The sequence below is a fragment of the Centrocercus urophasianus genome, unplaced genomic scaffold, assembly GCF_019232065.1.
Source record: "Centrocercus urophasianus isolate 14NV4802_14NV808 unplaced genomic scaffold, USGS_Curo_1.0 seq_16, whole genome shotgun sequence".
NCBI lineage: Eukaryota > Metazoa > Chordata > Aves > Galliformes > Phasianidae > Centrocercus > Centrocercus urophasianus.
Window position 1 is genome coordinate 20779912 of NW_024884711.1, and position 15691 is coordinate 20795602.

At 33.2% G+C, this 15691-nt stretch overlaps 1 protein-coding gene across 3 annotated transcripts in view; it reads left to right on the forward strand.

Annotated features, from left to right (window-relative positions):
* The window catches only part of DGKB (diacylglycerol kinase beta), a 326408-nt gene that overhangs the window by 86503 nt on the left and 224214 nt on the right, over window positions 1-15691 (forward strand). For all 3 annotated transcript variants that reach the window (XM_042816926.1, XM_042816927.1, XM_042816928.1), the window contains 4 exons: window positions 3463-3580; window positions 6355-6443; window positions 6523-6639; window positions 10780-10878. In XM_042816926.1, the coding sequence (XP_042672860.1) occupies window positions 3463-3580; window positions 6355-6443; window positions 6523-6639; window positions 10780-10878 (423 nt within the window). The remainder of the gene's footprint in view (window positions 1-3462; window positions 3581-6354; window positions 6444-6522; window positions 6640-10779; window positions 10879-15691) is intronic.

Genomic DNA, 15691 nt, shown 5'->3' on the forward strand with positions numbered 1-15691 from the left:
CATCACATTTGTGCACTCCCACCCACCCCACTGACCCCAGTGCAATTCTTGGAAGCTAGTAACTCTCCCAAAGGTCATGTCTCTTGAATGAGATTACTCCTTTTCCTGTTGAAACAAACTATAAACTCTCCCTCTCCAAACCTAAAAGAAACAAAACAAAATCTGATGTGAATTCTTTGCTGACAATCCAGCAAAGAAATGTAGAACTTAACTGCATTTGTATTTAAATGAGGTGCTATGTGATTTAATGGACACTTCTCACTTTCCTAGTAACAGAACAGTACTCAAAGATCAGTAATAAAAATGTCTTCAGGTCCTATAAATATTTTTAAAAGGAATAAAAGCAAAATAATAATAAGCCACAAAAGAATAATTTAGGAGACTCCCTTGCATACTTCTCCCTTGATTGCTTGTTACTGAGTCTTGTAGGAACAATTGAGCATGCTAGTATTGCAGTCTCTGGCTATTTTTGTTGGAGGTGATAATTGTTGGGATAAAAAAAATTATGCAATGTAGGTGTGGTTTTTTTTTAATTTCAGAATCTGGATTTTTATGCTTGAAACCTCAAGATCTCTTTGTCGTCTTTTATTTACAAATATCTAAGAAGCAGTGGTAAATTTATATTCGATCTGACTTGGGATGTATAGCTAAATTCTGTGAAAGTTTCTACTGATTCTAAGACTGTTTTTTCTTGGTTGCTTTTTAAGGTCAGGTCCTTCTGACAATCAAATTTGTGGCAGAAAGGTCAGAAGCATAAGTTAAGAGAGCCATTGTTAACAAAATAAATGTTACTCTTGTCATTATGTGCTGAAGTCTGCATATGGCATATGGAGGCTTCATTTTTAGTGATGTATAATGAAGTGAGGAAGAGATTTTTACTGTACCTGCCCTGCTTTGAGATTTTCTTAATGACTATTTGTTTTTAAACTCTTTCTCAGGATATGGAAGCAAAATTACTGAATGCCAGTAAATGCACCCATGTGTCAGAACTGTGGATTTTATTCATACTTAAAGACTTGCATCAAGAGGGCTTTGTTTCATGTTATGTCTTTTTTTTTTTTTCTTTCTCTGGCAGTGTTTTAAAAAGTTATGTGCATGCATAATCATATGCAGCACTTTATTGCTGATTTTTGGCAGTGCACAAGAGCAAAAATTTAATTTGCTATTTTCCAAAAGTGCATTGTGTTTATGTAATGGATTTGCATCAGTTGCAGTCTCTAACACAGTTAAGTGTTTTAATTGGCAGAACACCCACATCAAGACTTATTTGTTTTTCTGATAAGGAAAATGCCAGCTAAGTTGGTCCATATGTTCTGTTCAAATAAGAAGTGACATATTCACATGCAATAGCCATTCTTTAAAAATAAAATTTAAATTTAAAAAGTAACACAAAATTCATGTAGAAGGGGGACATGTTTATGCATAATCATGAATTACTGTTATTTTTCAAAAATAGCAAATATTTTTGTGGACAGAATTAATGAGCCTGCATTTTAAATGCTTGTAGTTTATGATTGTATCTGTTGACGACCCTAGTGACATATGTTGAAATGAAACTGTACATTGTTTACTGTTTTGGTGTTGTTTTTTTCTCAGAAGGATATACATGGTATTTGTTTTCTAGTGAGTAACTTTTCTTTCAGAAGACTCGAACCTTACCTTACCAAATGTGTTGTAGTTTAGTAATAATTTAAAAAATATGTTGAATGGTGCAGTAAAATAGAAATTAGAAAAGAAGTTGAAGCACTCCTTTTAATGAAATACATCCTGTTCAGCTGCCAGTCATGGAGGAGCTTGACAGGCTTCTAGGGCTTCACAGCTGCAGAATCTATTTCTGTTTCTTTAGGGGAAATTGCAAAACTTCCACATTCTGCCAGTCTGAGAATCCCAGATTAGGCAACCACTCTGGACTTTCTGCAGAAAGGGGACCCATATGTTGCCCAGTGGCCAGAGATGGCATTTGAACTCCTGTTGGTAGGATAAGGGGACCCCACTTGGGCTCTTATTTCAACAAAGTATTGAAGCTGATATCAGTTCCTTGTGTTTGTAAGTAATATCTAGAAATTATTCAAAACTGTGTTCTGGCCTGGACCTGCTACTGGACCAAGTATTCCTAATTTCTTGTAGTGCTGATTTTTTTTTTTCCTTTTTTTTTTTTTTTTTTTTCTTCTTTTTCCCATGAGGAAATTCTTCATTCTTTTTGACTTGTCATTTACAACTATCTTCTAGAATAGAGCAAAACGAACTTTTAAGGACATAACTCATGCGGTACATGGTTATAAATAACAACATTTTAAAATTGAAATTTATGTCCACTTACATTGACAGTGAAAACCATCATATTATTGAGGAATGTCAGGAACATTATATATTCATGATGACAAACATTCTTGTAGCTCAATATGGGACATTAGAAGCTGGATAAGAACCACATGTTGATCTGTTTCCCTTTAAATATGTGCCAATTTATGTTTGTAATGAAATGACCAAAAAGACCATGACATTCAGTAATATGCAAAATCAAACTACTGTAACTTGTTTCCAGCTGATGAATGTGAACAATTTTCGTTCTACTGGGTGTTATATTCATTGAAATAATAGATGTAAAGTGAAATGTTATTAGGTTAATCTCATTTTTAATTCAAAACCTCTGATAATTAAAGAAAAAAAAAAAAGAAGTCTGACAACCACATTTGCCAATACATTTAGAATTTACAGAATTAATTGTGAATAATTTGCAATCTGTAAAAATGCACATTGTTTTACTAACCATGTAACAACAGTGAGATCCCAGAATGGTTACATTAAGAAGGAAGGGGGAGAACTGTGCAACTGGAAGCTTGGTTTCATAAATATTTCATAACATTTGTTAACATATTAGTTGAATGTAAATCCCACCTGTAAACACTTGCTTTTTGTTTAACTATTGGCAGTAGGTTAGTGTAAATTAGAGCTGGCAGTATGTATTATTGTGATTAGGTTAATTGTTATGTCCCGTTTCACATATAATGGTGCACGTTCCTTTCTGACATTCTTTAGGAATATCCGTGAAGTTTTCAAAATCTTTTCTGTTGTTGCACTTGGGGATTTTTACTTTCCTAGTGGTAGCATGTTTGTCTTCAGGATTAGTCTAGAGCAAATTTTAGTTGGTTTTAAAACTTATTACAATTTCATATCAGTCTAGATTTAGTGCTAGCATTGTTCTGCACTGTAGACACCAGCCTGGTGTTATTTTCTGAGTCATTTTTGAAACACAGGGACATCTATGAGCTTCTGAAGAATTTTTTATTATATCATTGCTTGTGTATTTAGAATGATGATACTGTGATCTGGTGCAGAGTATTAAATGAAGTAACAGATTGTATTTTACATTCTTGAGTCAATCTCCAATTTTTATTGGCACTTACATATTTCATTGTTTATTTTATTAAGTAAAATCTGTTTCTTTTACGTCCTGTGCAGAATGTAAAAGATGATGGGCAGCACGTATGGAGACTGAAGCACTTTAACAAGCCTGCTTACTGTAATCTTTGTTTGAACATGCTAATCGGAGTAGGCAAGCAGGGCCTCTGCTGTTCTTGTGAGTATAAGCATTTCAGTGTCCATTTGTGTTTATAGCTGTTCCTAGAAGTATTGCAGTTTCTGCATAACAAAGAACTGCTGGCTTCCCAGTACAAACCCATTGCCAGCACAGTGATGCTTTCTCCTTTGTTTCCTGTGCTTAAGTGCTACAGATCATATTGTTAATTTTTTAGAATATGAGGCTTTAAAAACTGCTGTTTTCTCGACTTTAATAACTGTCAGTGTTTTAGGACATTCCAGTTGGATTCTGTCTGCATTATTTTTTATTTATTTTTTCTTAGCAAGTATTATGCTTAAACACAACCTTATATTTTATTGTTCCTCTTATGTATTTGTGAGTAATTATTCATATTCATTAATAGGCATACTGTCTCTTATTAGAAAGGTACTTTAGTGAGTGTACTTAGATACTTGCATAGTATCTAATCCCAATAGTTATTTATGCAAATGCTTCATGCAATTCTTGTTTTGTTAATTGTAAAGGTCAAAATCTCAGTTTCCTCACAACTTGTTTTCAAGATTTTATAACTACCACTTCTAAAGTTTTGCATGTTTACTTGGTTTGCCATTTTCACCAGTCATTTACATATTAATTAATTATAGATTTTGATACAAAAAAAAGGAAGAATAAATACTGTATCTTATCTGACTTTCTTTAGACAATTGCATATGATTACTACAATTCAATTCCTTGAGCTGTATTCTGTGTATCTCATAATAATCTGTTCACCAACTCATATGCTGTATTTTGATACCAGAGATCTTGCCAAAAGATCCCTCTTCTCTGCTTGAATATTTCAAGAGATGGATGATCCATAACTTTTTTTTTTTTTTTTTTTTTTTTGTTTGTTAATCTTTATTTATTTATTTATTAAACAAGGACCTAATATCTGATTTGAATATGTCTGGTAAATGGATCCAATTAATCTGTTTGTGTAATGCCCTTCTGCATTAGATTAATGAATACCTAACATATTGTCTTCATGACAGCAACCTTTCTTCAAGCCACTTTTCATTATTAATTTTGATAAATTAATCAGTTTCTTAGTTTGATATAAAAACCCATCACAGCTGATCAAGACCTTTCTAACTGTACAGTTCTATTAATCCAATTTGAAGTTGGACTTAATGATGGTTTTGGAATTGGCCATTTTTCTCTCCTCTGTGAACCCCATAACTCTTTAAAACACAATTCAGATATAAATCCCTATGTATTGGTTTTCACATTGTATAATTCCATTTGCAATACTATGGAATGAGAGATACATGTTAATAAAGGTAATAAAAACAATTTGAATAAATAGAAAGTTCAGATTAAGAAATGCTGATGACAGTAAGTGGAGCATATATTAAACGCTGAATTGGTTGTTAGATCTTGAGATGCTACGTTCTTTAAATATCCTTTCAGGACAAACTGATGTAAACTTTATCCTTGTGAGGTAACAGCACATGCATGTTTGAAAGAGAAAGTTCTATTCAGCAAACAGTGTAGATCTCTGTCGGTAGTTACTAGAAATGCGTAGATGAGTTATAAAAAATAAACCTCCTCAGAACGACCAGCTTTATCAGAGCTTTCTCTGCTTCAGTATACCTCTTCTAAATTTATTTGTTGTTTTAATTGGCATTTATTTGGGCAGTAGAATGGTCCCAGAGAAGCTGAACAACTTCCACTTTCTCCTTTCATTACTTCATGAAGGATGGGTCATGAGTCTACTTAGAAAACTACTATTCTTTTTCTTTATCTCACTTAGCTTCTCCTGTGTATTTTCAAAGCATTGCTATAGATTTCATTATTTGCATTTTAGATTGTGTGGGAGGAAAAAAAAAAAAGAAGAAACTGCAGGGGGCTTCACCATCCCTCCATGGTCCAATCAACAATGTTACTCCCTGCAGTTTGTCTGATTAATAGCTGCGTCTCCCACTGGGTTTGTGTAATAGGTGCAAGCAAGGTGTTTAGAAGTACTTTGTGCTTAATTGCTGTCGAGGTCAAAAGCATGAGACATATACCATGCAGTGAGAAATTCATTCTCAGTTTTTAATAGTTGACTCTACTGAATGCAGGTATTAGCTGAGCATTACAGCTAGGCACAGTGCTGTAGTTGAAGTCAGGTCTTACCACTGAACCCTGACACATGCTTTCCAAATGCAGCTAGGGTGATCTTTAAAGACCTAATCAGCAACAATAGTTACCTACTGCAGATTTGTGTAGGGTGTGCATGGGGAAGATGTTTAGAATATAAAGCTTCGCTGGACACAGCATTTGGGAAAGAAAGAGTTAAATTGGAGTGATTATGTAGAATGCAAGAAAACAATTGCTATCTGAAAATGGACTAATCAACCCTGTAAGATTTATAAATCAGTAGAAGGAGCAACATAAACTTGTTGGCTTTTATTTTTGTGCTTGCCAGCTGCTCTCATGCCTATAGTTCATAAAATATAGATTTCTTTCTACTAGCAGATGACACCAAGCCATTTGGCAGACTTTGTCTTTAATATTTTTGTCATTTGGCAATTATTGTCAAAAAAATGTAGTGAGCTCTGATTTAATTAAGCATTTCCTGTTATGCAATGATAGTGCATTCTTGGATTTTTCACATGTATAATATTTCCTGTTCTAATTGGCCTTTTGTATTCCATGGAAAAAGCAGTCTCGTTTGAGTTTTCATTGACTGATTGGGTGGATTGTAAAGAGCATGCTGGTAGAGTTGTTACATAAAGATGTAGTCAGGAACATCATAGCTTTACAATCTATTAATGCATTTCTTTTTTCAGTTTGCAAGTATACAGTCCATGAACGCTGTGTCTCAAGAGCTCCTGCGTCTTGCATCAAAACATATGTGAAGTCCAAAAAGAATACTGATGTAAGTCAGGGGCAATGTTACATTTACCGTCTACCCATTAGTTTATTAACCTAATATGTACTACACTTTTCTTTTGCAGGTAATGCACCATTTCTGGGTGGAAGGAAATTGTCCAACAAAATGTGATAAATGTCATAAAACCATAAAATGTTACCAAGGTTTGACTGGACTTCACTGTGTTTGGTGTCAGATCACAGTGAGTACTTGCTCTATACTAAGACCTTTAGCACATTTTGGTGACAGTGATATCTGCATTTTTTTTGTAGCCATGTAATTCAAAAAGTCTCATTTAGTTGTTTTTTTTTTTGTAAGGAACAGATAATGTGTATTTGAGAAATATTTGAATATTAAGATATATGCAGAATATCCATAGGAATACGTAAATATTGTAACCAAATAAATGCATCCTCTGCTTCGAGGCAATACACAAATAACGTACATCATTCTAAAGTAACGTAATTCCCAATATATATTACAGAGTCTTTGTGAAAGAGTTTTTATTACTGGTAAAAGTCAAGGTCGTGGTGAACTTAGAGCAAAATCCTAATTTGTGGTGTACTGTCAGGCAAGTGAAATTGAGGACATCTGGTAGGATATAGCGATTTCAAGTGTAGCAGAGGCATCTTGATAATAAACTAATCTGTGCACCAAGCCTAATACATAACAACTTCTGTGCACTCCTTATTCAGCAGGAACCAATAACCGGAACTAATGACATTCAAGGAACACTGCCCTTATAAGTGAGATCTTCATGCTAGACAGAACAATGCTAGTATTTCTGTTTCTAGCTAGTGTAGGATTTAAATCTATGTGGGGATTATTCTAGGGCTTCTGCTTTTTTCTTTCTTTTTTTTTTTTTTTTTGTCTGATGTTGTTGTTATGGAACAGCAGTTGTTTGTTCAATGTTGTAAATAATAATGTGAGACTAAGGCATTTGTGAGTGTTTGTTTTCAACATACAAGTTTGGATGTTTTGTGACATATTTTCTTAACACAGGAATGCAAAACATGAAACATCATCAAAGTAAATGGATCCAGGATACTTTCAGATATAAGCTGTTATGATCACGTAGAAATAAATATTTTAGAAGAAGGCAAATATGTAGTCCAGATTGTTGTCAGAATGTGGATAATTTATTTAGACACAATCCAAAATTTTGAAATGCAGATAATTACATTTAGGCTATGGCCATCTCTCTTTAGGTAGATAATTGAATAGTGTTCTGCTCTAGATTTGACATGTGATTGCATCCTTATAATATGGCTTAATAAGAAATAGTATATAAGGTTCCCTCTTGAAGTCAAAGGAAGATTTAAATACTGCAGGTCCTTCTATTTATGTATCCAAATGTGAGTCTGGACCAAATTTGTAAAGGTATTTTTACATCTTAAAGGTATACATCTACATTTAGAGGACTTTCACAAGCAGTAAGAAACTCTGAGGAGATAACAAGACAGAATTTCACACCGAAGTTACTGTGTATAAGAAGCTTACTTCTTTTGAAAGTATCTTTGGTATCAATCTACTTAGTTAAATAATTAGGTGCCTGTCCAAACTCTTAATAAGAACAAATATATGTTTTTTGACATTCAGAATGAAAAATACTGGTTTATAATTCTGCGGTTATATTTTTATCTGTATTTTAAATATTTTTTATTTTCTGATTAATATTATGTCTTCAGAATAACTTTACTAATATCTTCATTTAATTTTTCTGACTTACGTGAAAAACTGGTATTTTTTAAACTTGAAGCACTGTAATTTAGATCTTATTTTCAGTCTCCCATTCAATTTTCTTATAGTTCTGCATAAGAAATTTTTTTGTGTGGTGGTTTTTTTGTTGTTTGTTGTTTTTACTTATTTTTGCTAATAGTACTAACTTTCTTAATTAGTAAGAAAACAATTATTTAGGTTTATATTGGAGACTCGTATATACTCTGAAGGTCTTTTGTTCAGGGGATGGACAGCACAGTTAGGGGCAGAGAGATCCCTTTGTGCATCTGACATTGTAAGTAAAGAATGCCTTCTTACTAATACCATATTGGAGTTAATAAGTTTATTCTTGAATTTTGGATGACAAATGGAGGTGTGATTTTTAAATTGATATCTTGGAGTTATCATCACATCATTCATTCATTCATTTTACCTCTTGCACAGAAATGCTGTTGCTGTTGTGTGCAGTGCAAGAGGCTGTTAGTTATTATGGAACTAATTCTGAGCCTCTTTTAGATATTCTCCTTTTTGCAATTAACAAGATCACTTTAAAGTGAAATCACTGATTGAAATCCCCAAATTTAGAGATGTTTGGTACTAAAGGTTGTACTGAGTATAACGTTATACTGAGTTTTTATCCAAGCTACTCATGTATTTCTCATCCACCATGATCTTGTAAATGTCTCTTTCCTCAAGCTTTCCCCACAGCAAATACTTTTTTTTTTTTTTTTTTTCTACTTTGCAGACATTTGGTTGTGATAATATGATAATATTCTGAATGAGCTAGGCTTTAGGGAAAGGAATTTGGGGGAAATATCATTTTTTGAGAAGAGGTGCATCTTTTATTTTATTGTGTCAAAATGCTATTTTCATTAAAGCTACATATCTTTTACCAGTTCTGTTGTCAGTGATCAGCAGAGACTAATAAGAAGATTAAGCTATTTTTTCATATATAAGTTTGCATGCCACTGAGTAACAGAGCTGCTAATTAGCCCTGAATGTGCAAAGATACTTTTATTTGATGTAGTGTGGCCTAGTGTGCATTAATTATCGTACAAATAGCCATACCACTGAATTAGAGAATTAGCATGACAAATGATTTAGATTACAGGGTTACCAAAATACCCTCACAATAAGGTTTTAATACTCAGAGTAAATCGAAACTCGTTAGACTTTTATTTTGTGTTGCTAAGTAACTGCCTGAAAAGGTAACTTTGCAGTTTAAATGAATATGGACAAGGCTAATGTTAGGTACCATTTAGTTCAACATACAGAAATGTTATGTCAACATTAACTATACCAGATAACTTTATGAAGAATATATTACTGGTAAAGCTTATACATCAACAGCTGAGATAGTTTTATTATAATTTTCATAGAGTACAACTGACATAGTTATATCATCTAAGGGAAAAATGAGTCAGTTGTTTGAAAAAGTGTGATTTATAGTTGCAGCTATTGAACTACAGATTTGTTAGCAGCTATTCAACCCTTTGAATTAATACTGCGTGCTACCCATTAAACCAGTTCGATCACCTGATAAATCAGAATTCTACTTCAAAATTTATGGGTTTTATTACATTTTGATGCAAATATACATATCTTCTCAAAAATAAAATATTCATACTTACTGTATAAGCATTTTAATGAACAGTTTATTCAGTGCAAAACTAGTAAACTTTCATCAGATCTCACAGTATAAATTTGTAGTATGCTATTGTGGCTGTCTCTAATAATACTGTGAAGTGTACTAGTATGTGTGGATTCTTTGCAAGATCCAGGTTTACAACTGAGACTTTGTACTCTGAGGTTGGATATATATGTTGAAATATTCTATTTAGACAAGTTTGATTTGAATTAAATCCTAACTAATTGGTAACAAGTTTTGATTGATAATGCAAAATATTTAAATATGTAGTTATTAATTTCTTGGCATTTTCTTTTGAAGTTATATACACATTATTCCTTCCCATCTTTTTGTCAATATAGAAATAAATTAATGCTCTTTCAGTCAGAAGACTTCTTTCTGTACTCTCATCATAGAATACTTCTCATTGCTTTCATGAAAGCTGGCTGAATACTGGGAGTGAAGTAAAAAAAAAGAGGGTAATTCAAATTCCTCAGTAGTCAACAGAATGGTTTTTCCAAGATAGCCTAGAGCTCTTAGATATTCTTATCTGATTTTTTCAAAGATATTTTAGCATCACAATTGAATCAGTGGTGAGTTTATAAGCTTCAGGTGGGAAAGAGAGTTATACTAATAATGCCAAAGGCTGCCCCAAATTAATCTGAATTGCCCCCTAGCAGTAACAGAAGTCTTTCTCAGTGTAAGATGTTGAAATGAAAGTTTAGTACAGTTTACTGTCTTGCAAAATTCTCATTTTGTGTGCTGGACCATATGTGCAGTTTCTAAACTGCGAAGTATTTTGATTCACCATTCTTTGCTTCAGTATAAATTCACTGCTTTTGTCAATCCTAAGAGGCTTTCTCCTTCAGTGTTTCATTTTCCTTGTAGTACTCTAGGAATAATGAGATTAATTTAGCATATCTAAACTCAATTCTAGAATGCGCAGACTATAGTAGTGAAATACCAAAGCTGAATATTTATTTTGTCTTCTTGTAGTTACATAATAAATGTGCTTCACATCTAAAGCCTGAATGTGACTGTGGACTTTTGAAGGACCATATTTTACCACCCACATCAATCTGCCCAGTAGTATTGGTGAGTTGCCTGTATTTTTATTCTAGATGTAATATTCTGTCTTAGTTAACAGCTGAAATGATGTCGGAACTAACTTACAGAGGATTTGTTAAATTCACAGGACTGCGTGAACCTTAAACCTAGTGGGTAATTCTGACTAATTAATTATAGGTGCAGTTGTGCTTGATCCTCTGTGTATTGCATTTTCCTTAGTGTGAGAATGAACTTTCTGTAGGGCATATTATAACTGAAGCTGACTCAGGTTTTATCACTTACTCAGACTGTACTTACCAGAAACTGTATAGGCAGAACACTTCTACATTTTACATCTTTTATAGATCCAACTTCCCAGAATAATGAAGTTATTCTTATGGACAGTTTTTGCTTGGGATGCATATTGTATATCTGCAATGCTGAGGTCTCTGATCTAAGCCGGAGGTTACCTAGAATGATGACACTGGCCTTGCAGTAAGCTATGCATCAACATTATGGTATATTTTATTCTGCAGTAGTGGACAGTAAATTTCTCTGTCCACAAAAACAATAACTCAATTCAGTGAAAATAAAAGTGCATGCTGTATATGTAGGTGGTACTGAAAAGACCTGAGCAGCTTATGATGAAAAAAAGAGGTCTTCAGACTTAACTTATGTTTTCATTAAATTGGATGTTTTGTGCTGATGAAAGTCATAGTATCATCATATAACAGAACAAGCATGTGATTTTCTTACTTTAAATATATTTCAAGAGTAACAGTAATACATTTCTAGATTTAAAGAATGATTTTTGGCAGTGAAAGAAAGTACAAAAATTTGCCTGCTAATCTTAAACCTGTTTCTGATTAGTAGTAATATATATGTTTATTTTTTTAATAATCCTTTCACTGTTTACTTGTCAGCCTGATAAGGAAGGAATCTTAGAGTTTGTTCCTCAGCATGAGTAAACTGGTAGTGTCCTATAGCTGTTAATGAAGGTAAAAAAGCAGAAAGCTGGTTTGGTATTTATGAAATGTTTTTACGTATTTAAGAAAAGTCAGAAGAGTAGTTTTACTGTTCATCTGTAATGATGTTTTGATATTATCTGGGCATGTTCTGAATAGTAATTTCAAAAATATTATTTTAAGTTTATCAGATGATTGCATTTTCCATTACTTTATTTAATTTTCAGGTTTTTAGGTCATATTAAAATGTGGAAATTCTGGTTTTGTTATTGGACAGGTTTTGTTTTATTGTTATTTATTGTTTGCCATTTTTATAAACTGAATAAAGCCTCTGCATGAAATTTCATCTTCGATTACATGTATTTGTGTAACTCCATTTTCTTTTCAGAGGAGGAAGAGATGTAGCAGAATTAAGATTTTTATTCCATAATTTGAGTTTAGTTAAGTTGTTTAGAGGACAGATAAAACCACTCTAGAGTCATCCTTGAATAGGTTTGTTTTATCTGCAAATTTGGAAGATGTAAGCAGAAATAAATGTTTTCCTGTATCAGAATCGTGTTTCAGTATTGCATACTAATGATGTAACATGAAACAAGTATTTCAGCACTATGTTTATACATTTTTTAGAATAGAAAATATTGGAGTGATGGGAGCTTTATAGTTTTGCAGTATATTTGTTGCTCTGTTTTCTTTCAAAAACGTATTAAAATCCTGAGTACATTACAAATAGTATATCAGTGACCTATCTACTAGGAATTCCTCTTAAAAATGTTTGATTACAGTGTACATATTATTTATCTCAGTAATTTTTTAATTAGTTTCTCCCATTTCCTGCCAAGGGGATTCCTTTTGAGAAATATAGGGCGTCAGTGAATGTGAAACCAGCACTTTTACTGACAGCAAAAACAGTGAACGTACAGACACTGAAATTCTCTGAAGATGTAATAGTAAGTGTGTCTGTTAATAGAAATGGTGTGTTAAGAAATTGCAAATCATGAATCTGACAGGCTTTCATCCAGGACTCAAGATAGCTTCAGCGATCACCTAACCAATAATGTACCTTACAAAGCTACTTACATGTGGAAAGCAAGAAAAAGCAGGCTGCCATTTTTATCACATGCTACAGGGTCTTTTGTGCCATCTTTGCCCTCAGTTACTTGGAGGTATCAGGGAACTTTTCAGGTACCTTTTTCTCACTGTTGTGCTTTCCGCCAGGCAGACAGCTAAGCCTCATACAGGCAGTCACTCATTTGCTTGCTCCACCAGTCGGGGAGGGTCAGAAGAATGCAAGTGAGAAAACTCATGGATTGGAATAAGGACAATTTAATAGGTAAAGTGAAAGCTGCATGTGCAAATAAAGCAAAACAAGGAATTCATGCAATACTTGCCATAGGCAGACTGATACCTATTTCCAGAAAGGCAGAGTTCATCACATGTAAGTATTACTTAGGAAGACAAGCACTGTAGCCCTGCACATCCCATATTCTTCTTTCCTCTAGGTTTTGTTGCTAAGCATAGCATCACGTAAAATATCACAAAAGCACATAATACTTTGAGCTGTACGGTCATCTAGATATATGCCTTAGGTTAACTGCGTCAGCTTTCTCAGCTATGTCCTCTCCCATATTTGTGTCCCGCTCATCCTACTATTACAGACAAGAAAGTGTGACTAACAGCAAAGGCCTTGATCCCGTACTGTTCAGAAACAGCTAACACATTGATGTTTCAATGATGTTTTTGTAACAAATCCAAGACACAACACCATGCAAGCTACTACGAAGAAATTAACTCTATCCCAGTCAAAATGAGTTCACTCGCCTATAAGAAGTTAAGGTAGTTGTGGGAAAGACAATATGGCAAGTTGAAAAATAGTTTACATTTGATCTCTCAAAAGCTTTGGCTTCTTTTCCATCCATCCTTTGGAATTCCAGACTTCTTCCAGAAAACCATCAAAGTTCGAAACTCTGACAAGGATACCTTCTTAAAGATGTTCCCTCAACAGTACAGGAAAAATCCCTTCTTGTTTCTCATATGGAAATAAGGACGTTCATGTTTATGTGTATTTCTCATCCTTTACATGTAATTTTTTCAGTTCTTGTCCAACCTAGATTCTGTCTGCAAAAATAAAGAGAATTTTTTCATAAATCATACTTCATAGCAACGTATATTGTACCAGAGTTACCAAACCAACAGGATTGGCCTCTCCACTGCAACTTGGTGTCCAGGGCCACATTTTTTTTCCGTTTCCATTGATGTCAAAAGCCACTGTAGCAACTTTGAAGAATAAGCTAAAAACCCTGTTCTTCCTGATGTTAGTATCACAGAGGGTGACATTTCTTTTTCTTCTTTTCAGACTAGAAATTGTGAAGAAACCATGGGGAAACTCATGCAGTAGTTATTGTGTATTGTGTTGTGAAATAATCATGCATCTGTCTAGATTCAGTTCCACATAAAGATTTTTCGTATCTCACTGCAGTACTTTTAGACATTTTAGTGGATGCAGTCCATTAGTCCTTTTTACCTTTTGTTTACTGTATATAAGGATTATACAGTGAAGTTTTTTTCTTGAGTTAAATGAGTTCTGTTATAAACTGTGTGTAGAGATCTCAAGTGATAGTCTTTTAATAGATGTCAGATACGCTTTAAAGCTACTCTCTTTTATTTCAGTAACATTTAAATTAATTCATACTGATTGAATAAATGTACATTGAGACTTGTTTCCTAATGAGGGCACATTTAGAGGAAAGGTTTTGCATCATTCTGATATCCTGTGGGTAATTATATTCTAATTATATGGTGGGGGGAAAAAGTCTATAACTCAGTACTGATCTTGTTCATTGGACCCAATTAATTACATGCACATAATGAAAGTTCATGATAAGGTTGACTGTCAGTGAGTTTAAAAATCTTTAACTCAATTGAATCCTAGCCTACCAAGAGTACAGAATGAGATCATAACCAGGTTAAAAACTGAGTACTGGAATGAGATGAGTGACTAGAGAAGAAAAAATTGGTCTTTCTCTCTGATATCACTCCTCTCCCCCAGTCCACCTCTTTTAAAACACGGAAGGGGAAAACTGCCATACCTTTTGACTTCTTCATTTCATACTTTTCTTTACTCCATTTATTGATGAAATATAGGATATTCTATTTTTTAACTATGTATATAGAGAAACAATTAGAATTTTCTATTTCCAACCAAAATAGTAATAATTTTGTCTAATGACAGTTCATATAATAAATGCCTATGAAGCGTATATATATATCATTAAGTATGATTATTTTGATTCCATTATCATTTACGTGAGTTTTAAAATGAATTTTTTAAATTTAATTTCTGTCATTGATTTTGTAAACCACAAATAAAACTATTAATTTTGGAGAGAAAAAAAAAAAGATAATCGTGGAATAAATTGTAAGACATAAGGTGCCTCAAAAGCAGTGTGAGCATTACTATATGCGAGTTACCACTATCTCCATAGTAACCAGTTATTTCAAAGGGGGAGATTCTGGTGAAATATAGAAGGCAAGAAGTGAACAAAATAAAATTTTAAATTGGATAAATTTACTTCTGTTTGATTTTCAACTTCATTTTCCAGCATTCTGGGATGGTGAGAAGTTTGAAACTGTTTTATAAATGAATTTGTTTTTTTTCTTTTGCCTGGTGGCAATATTTAAAATATTTTAGGACAAAATCATAAGGGTTATTTTTTTATATAAAATCACTGTATACGGCATCTACACATATAATATAAAATAGAAATATAAAATATAATCATAAGTAGAGTTCACTTGACCTCTTAAAATATATTTAGCTGTATATTTTCATATTTTCATAATTTAACCCAAATTTATCTGATTTGGGTTAGGGTTTTGCTTTTTGTTGTTCAAGAACA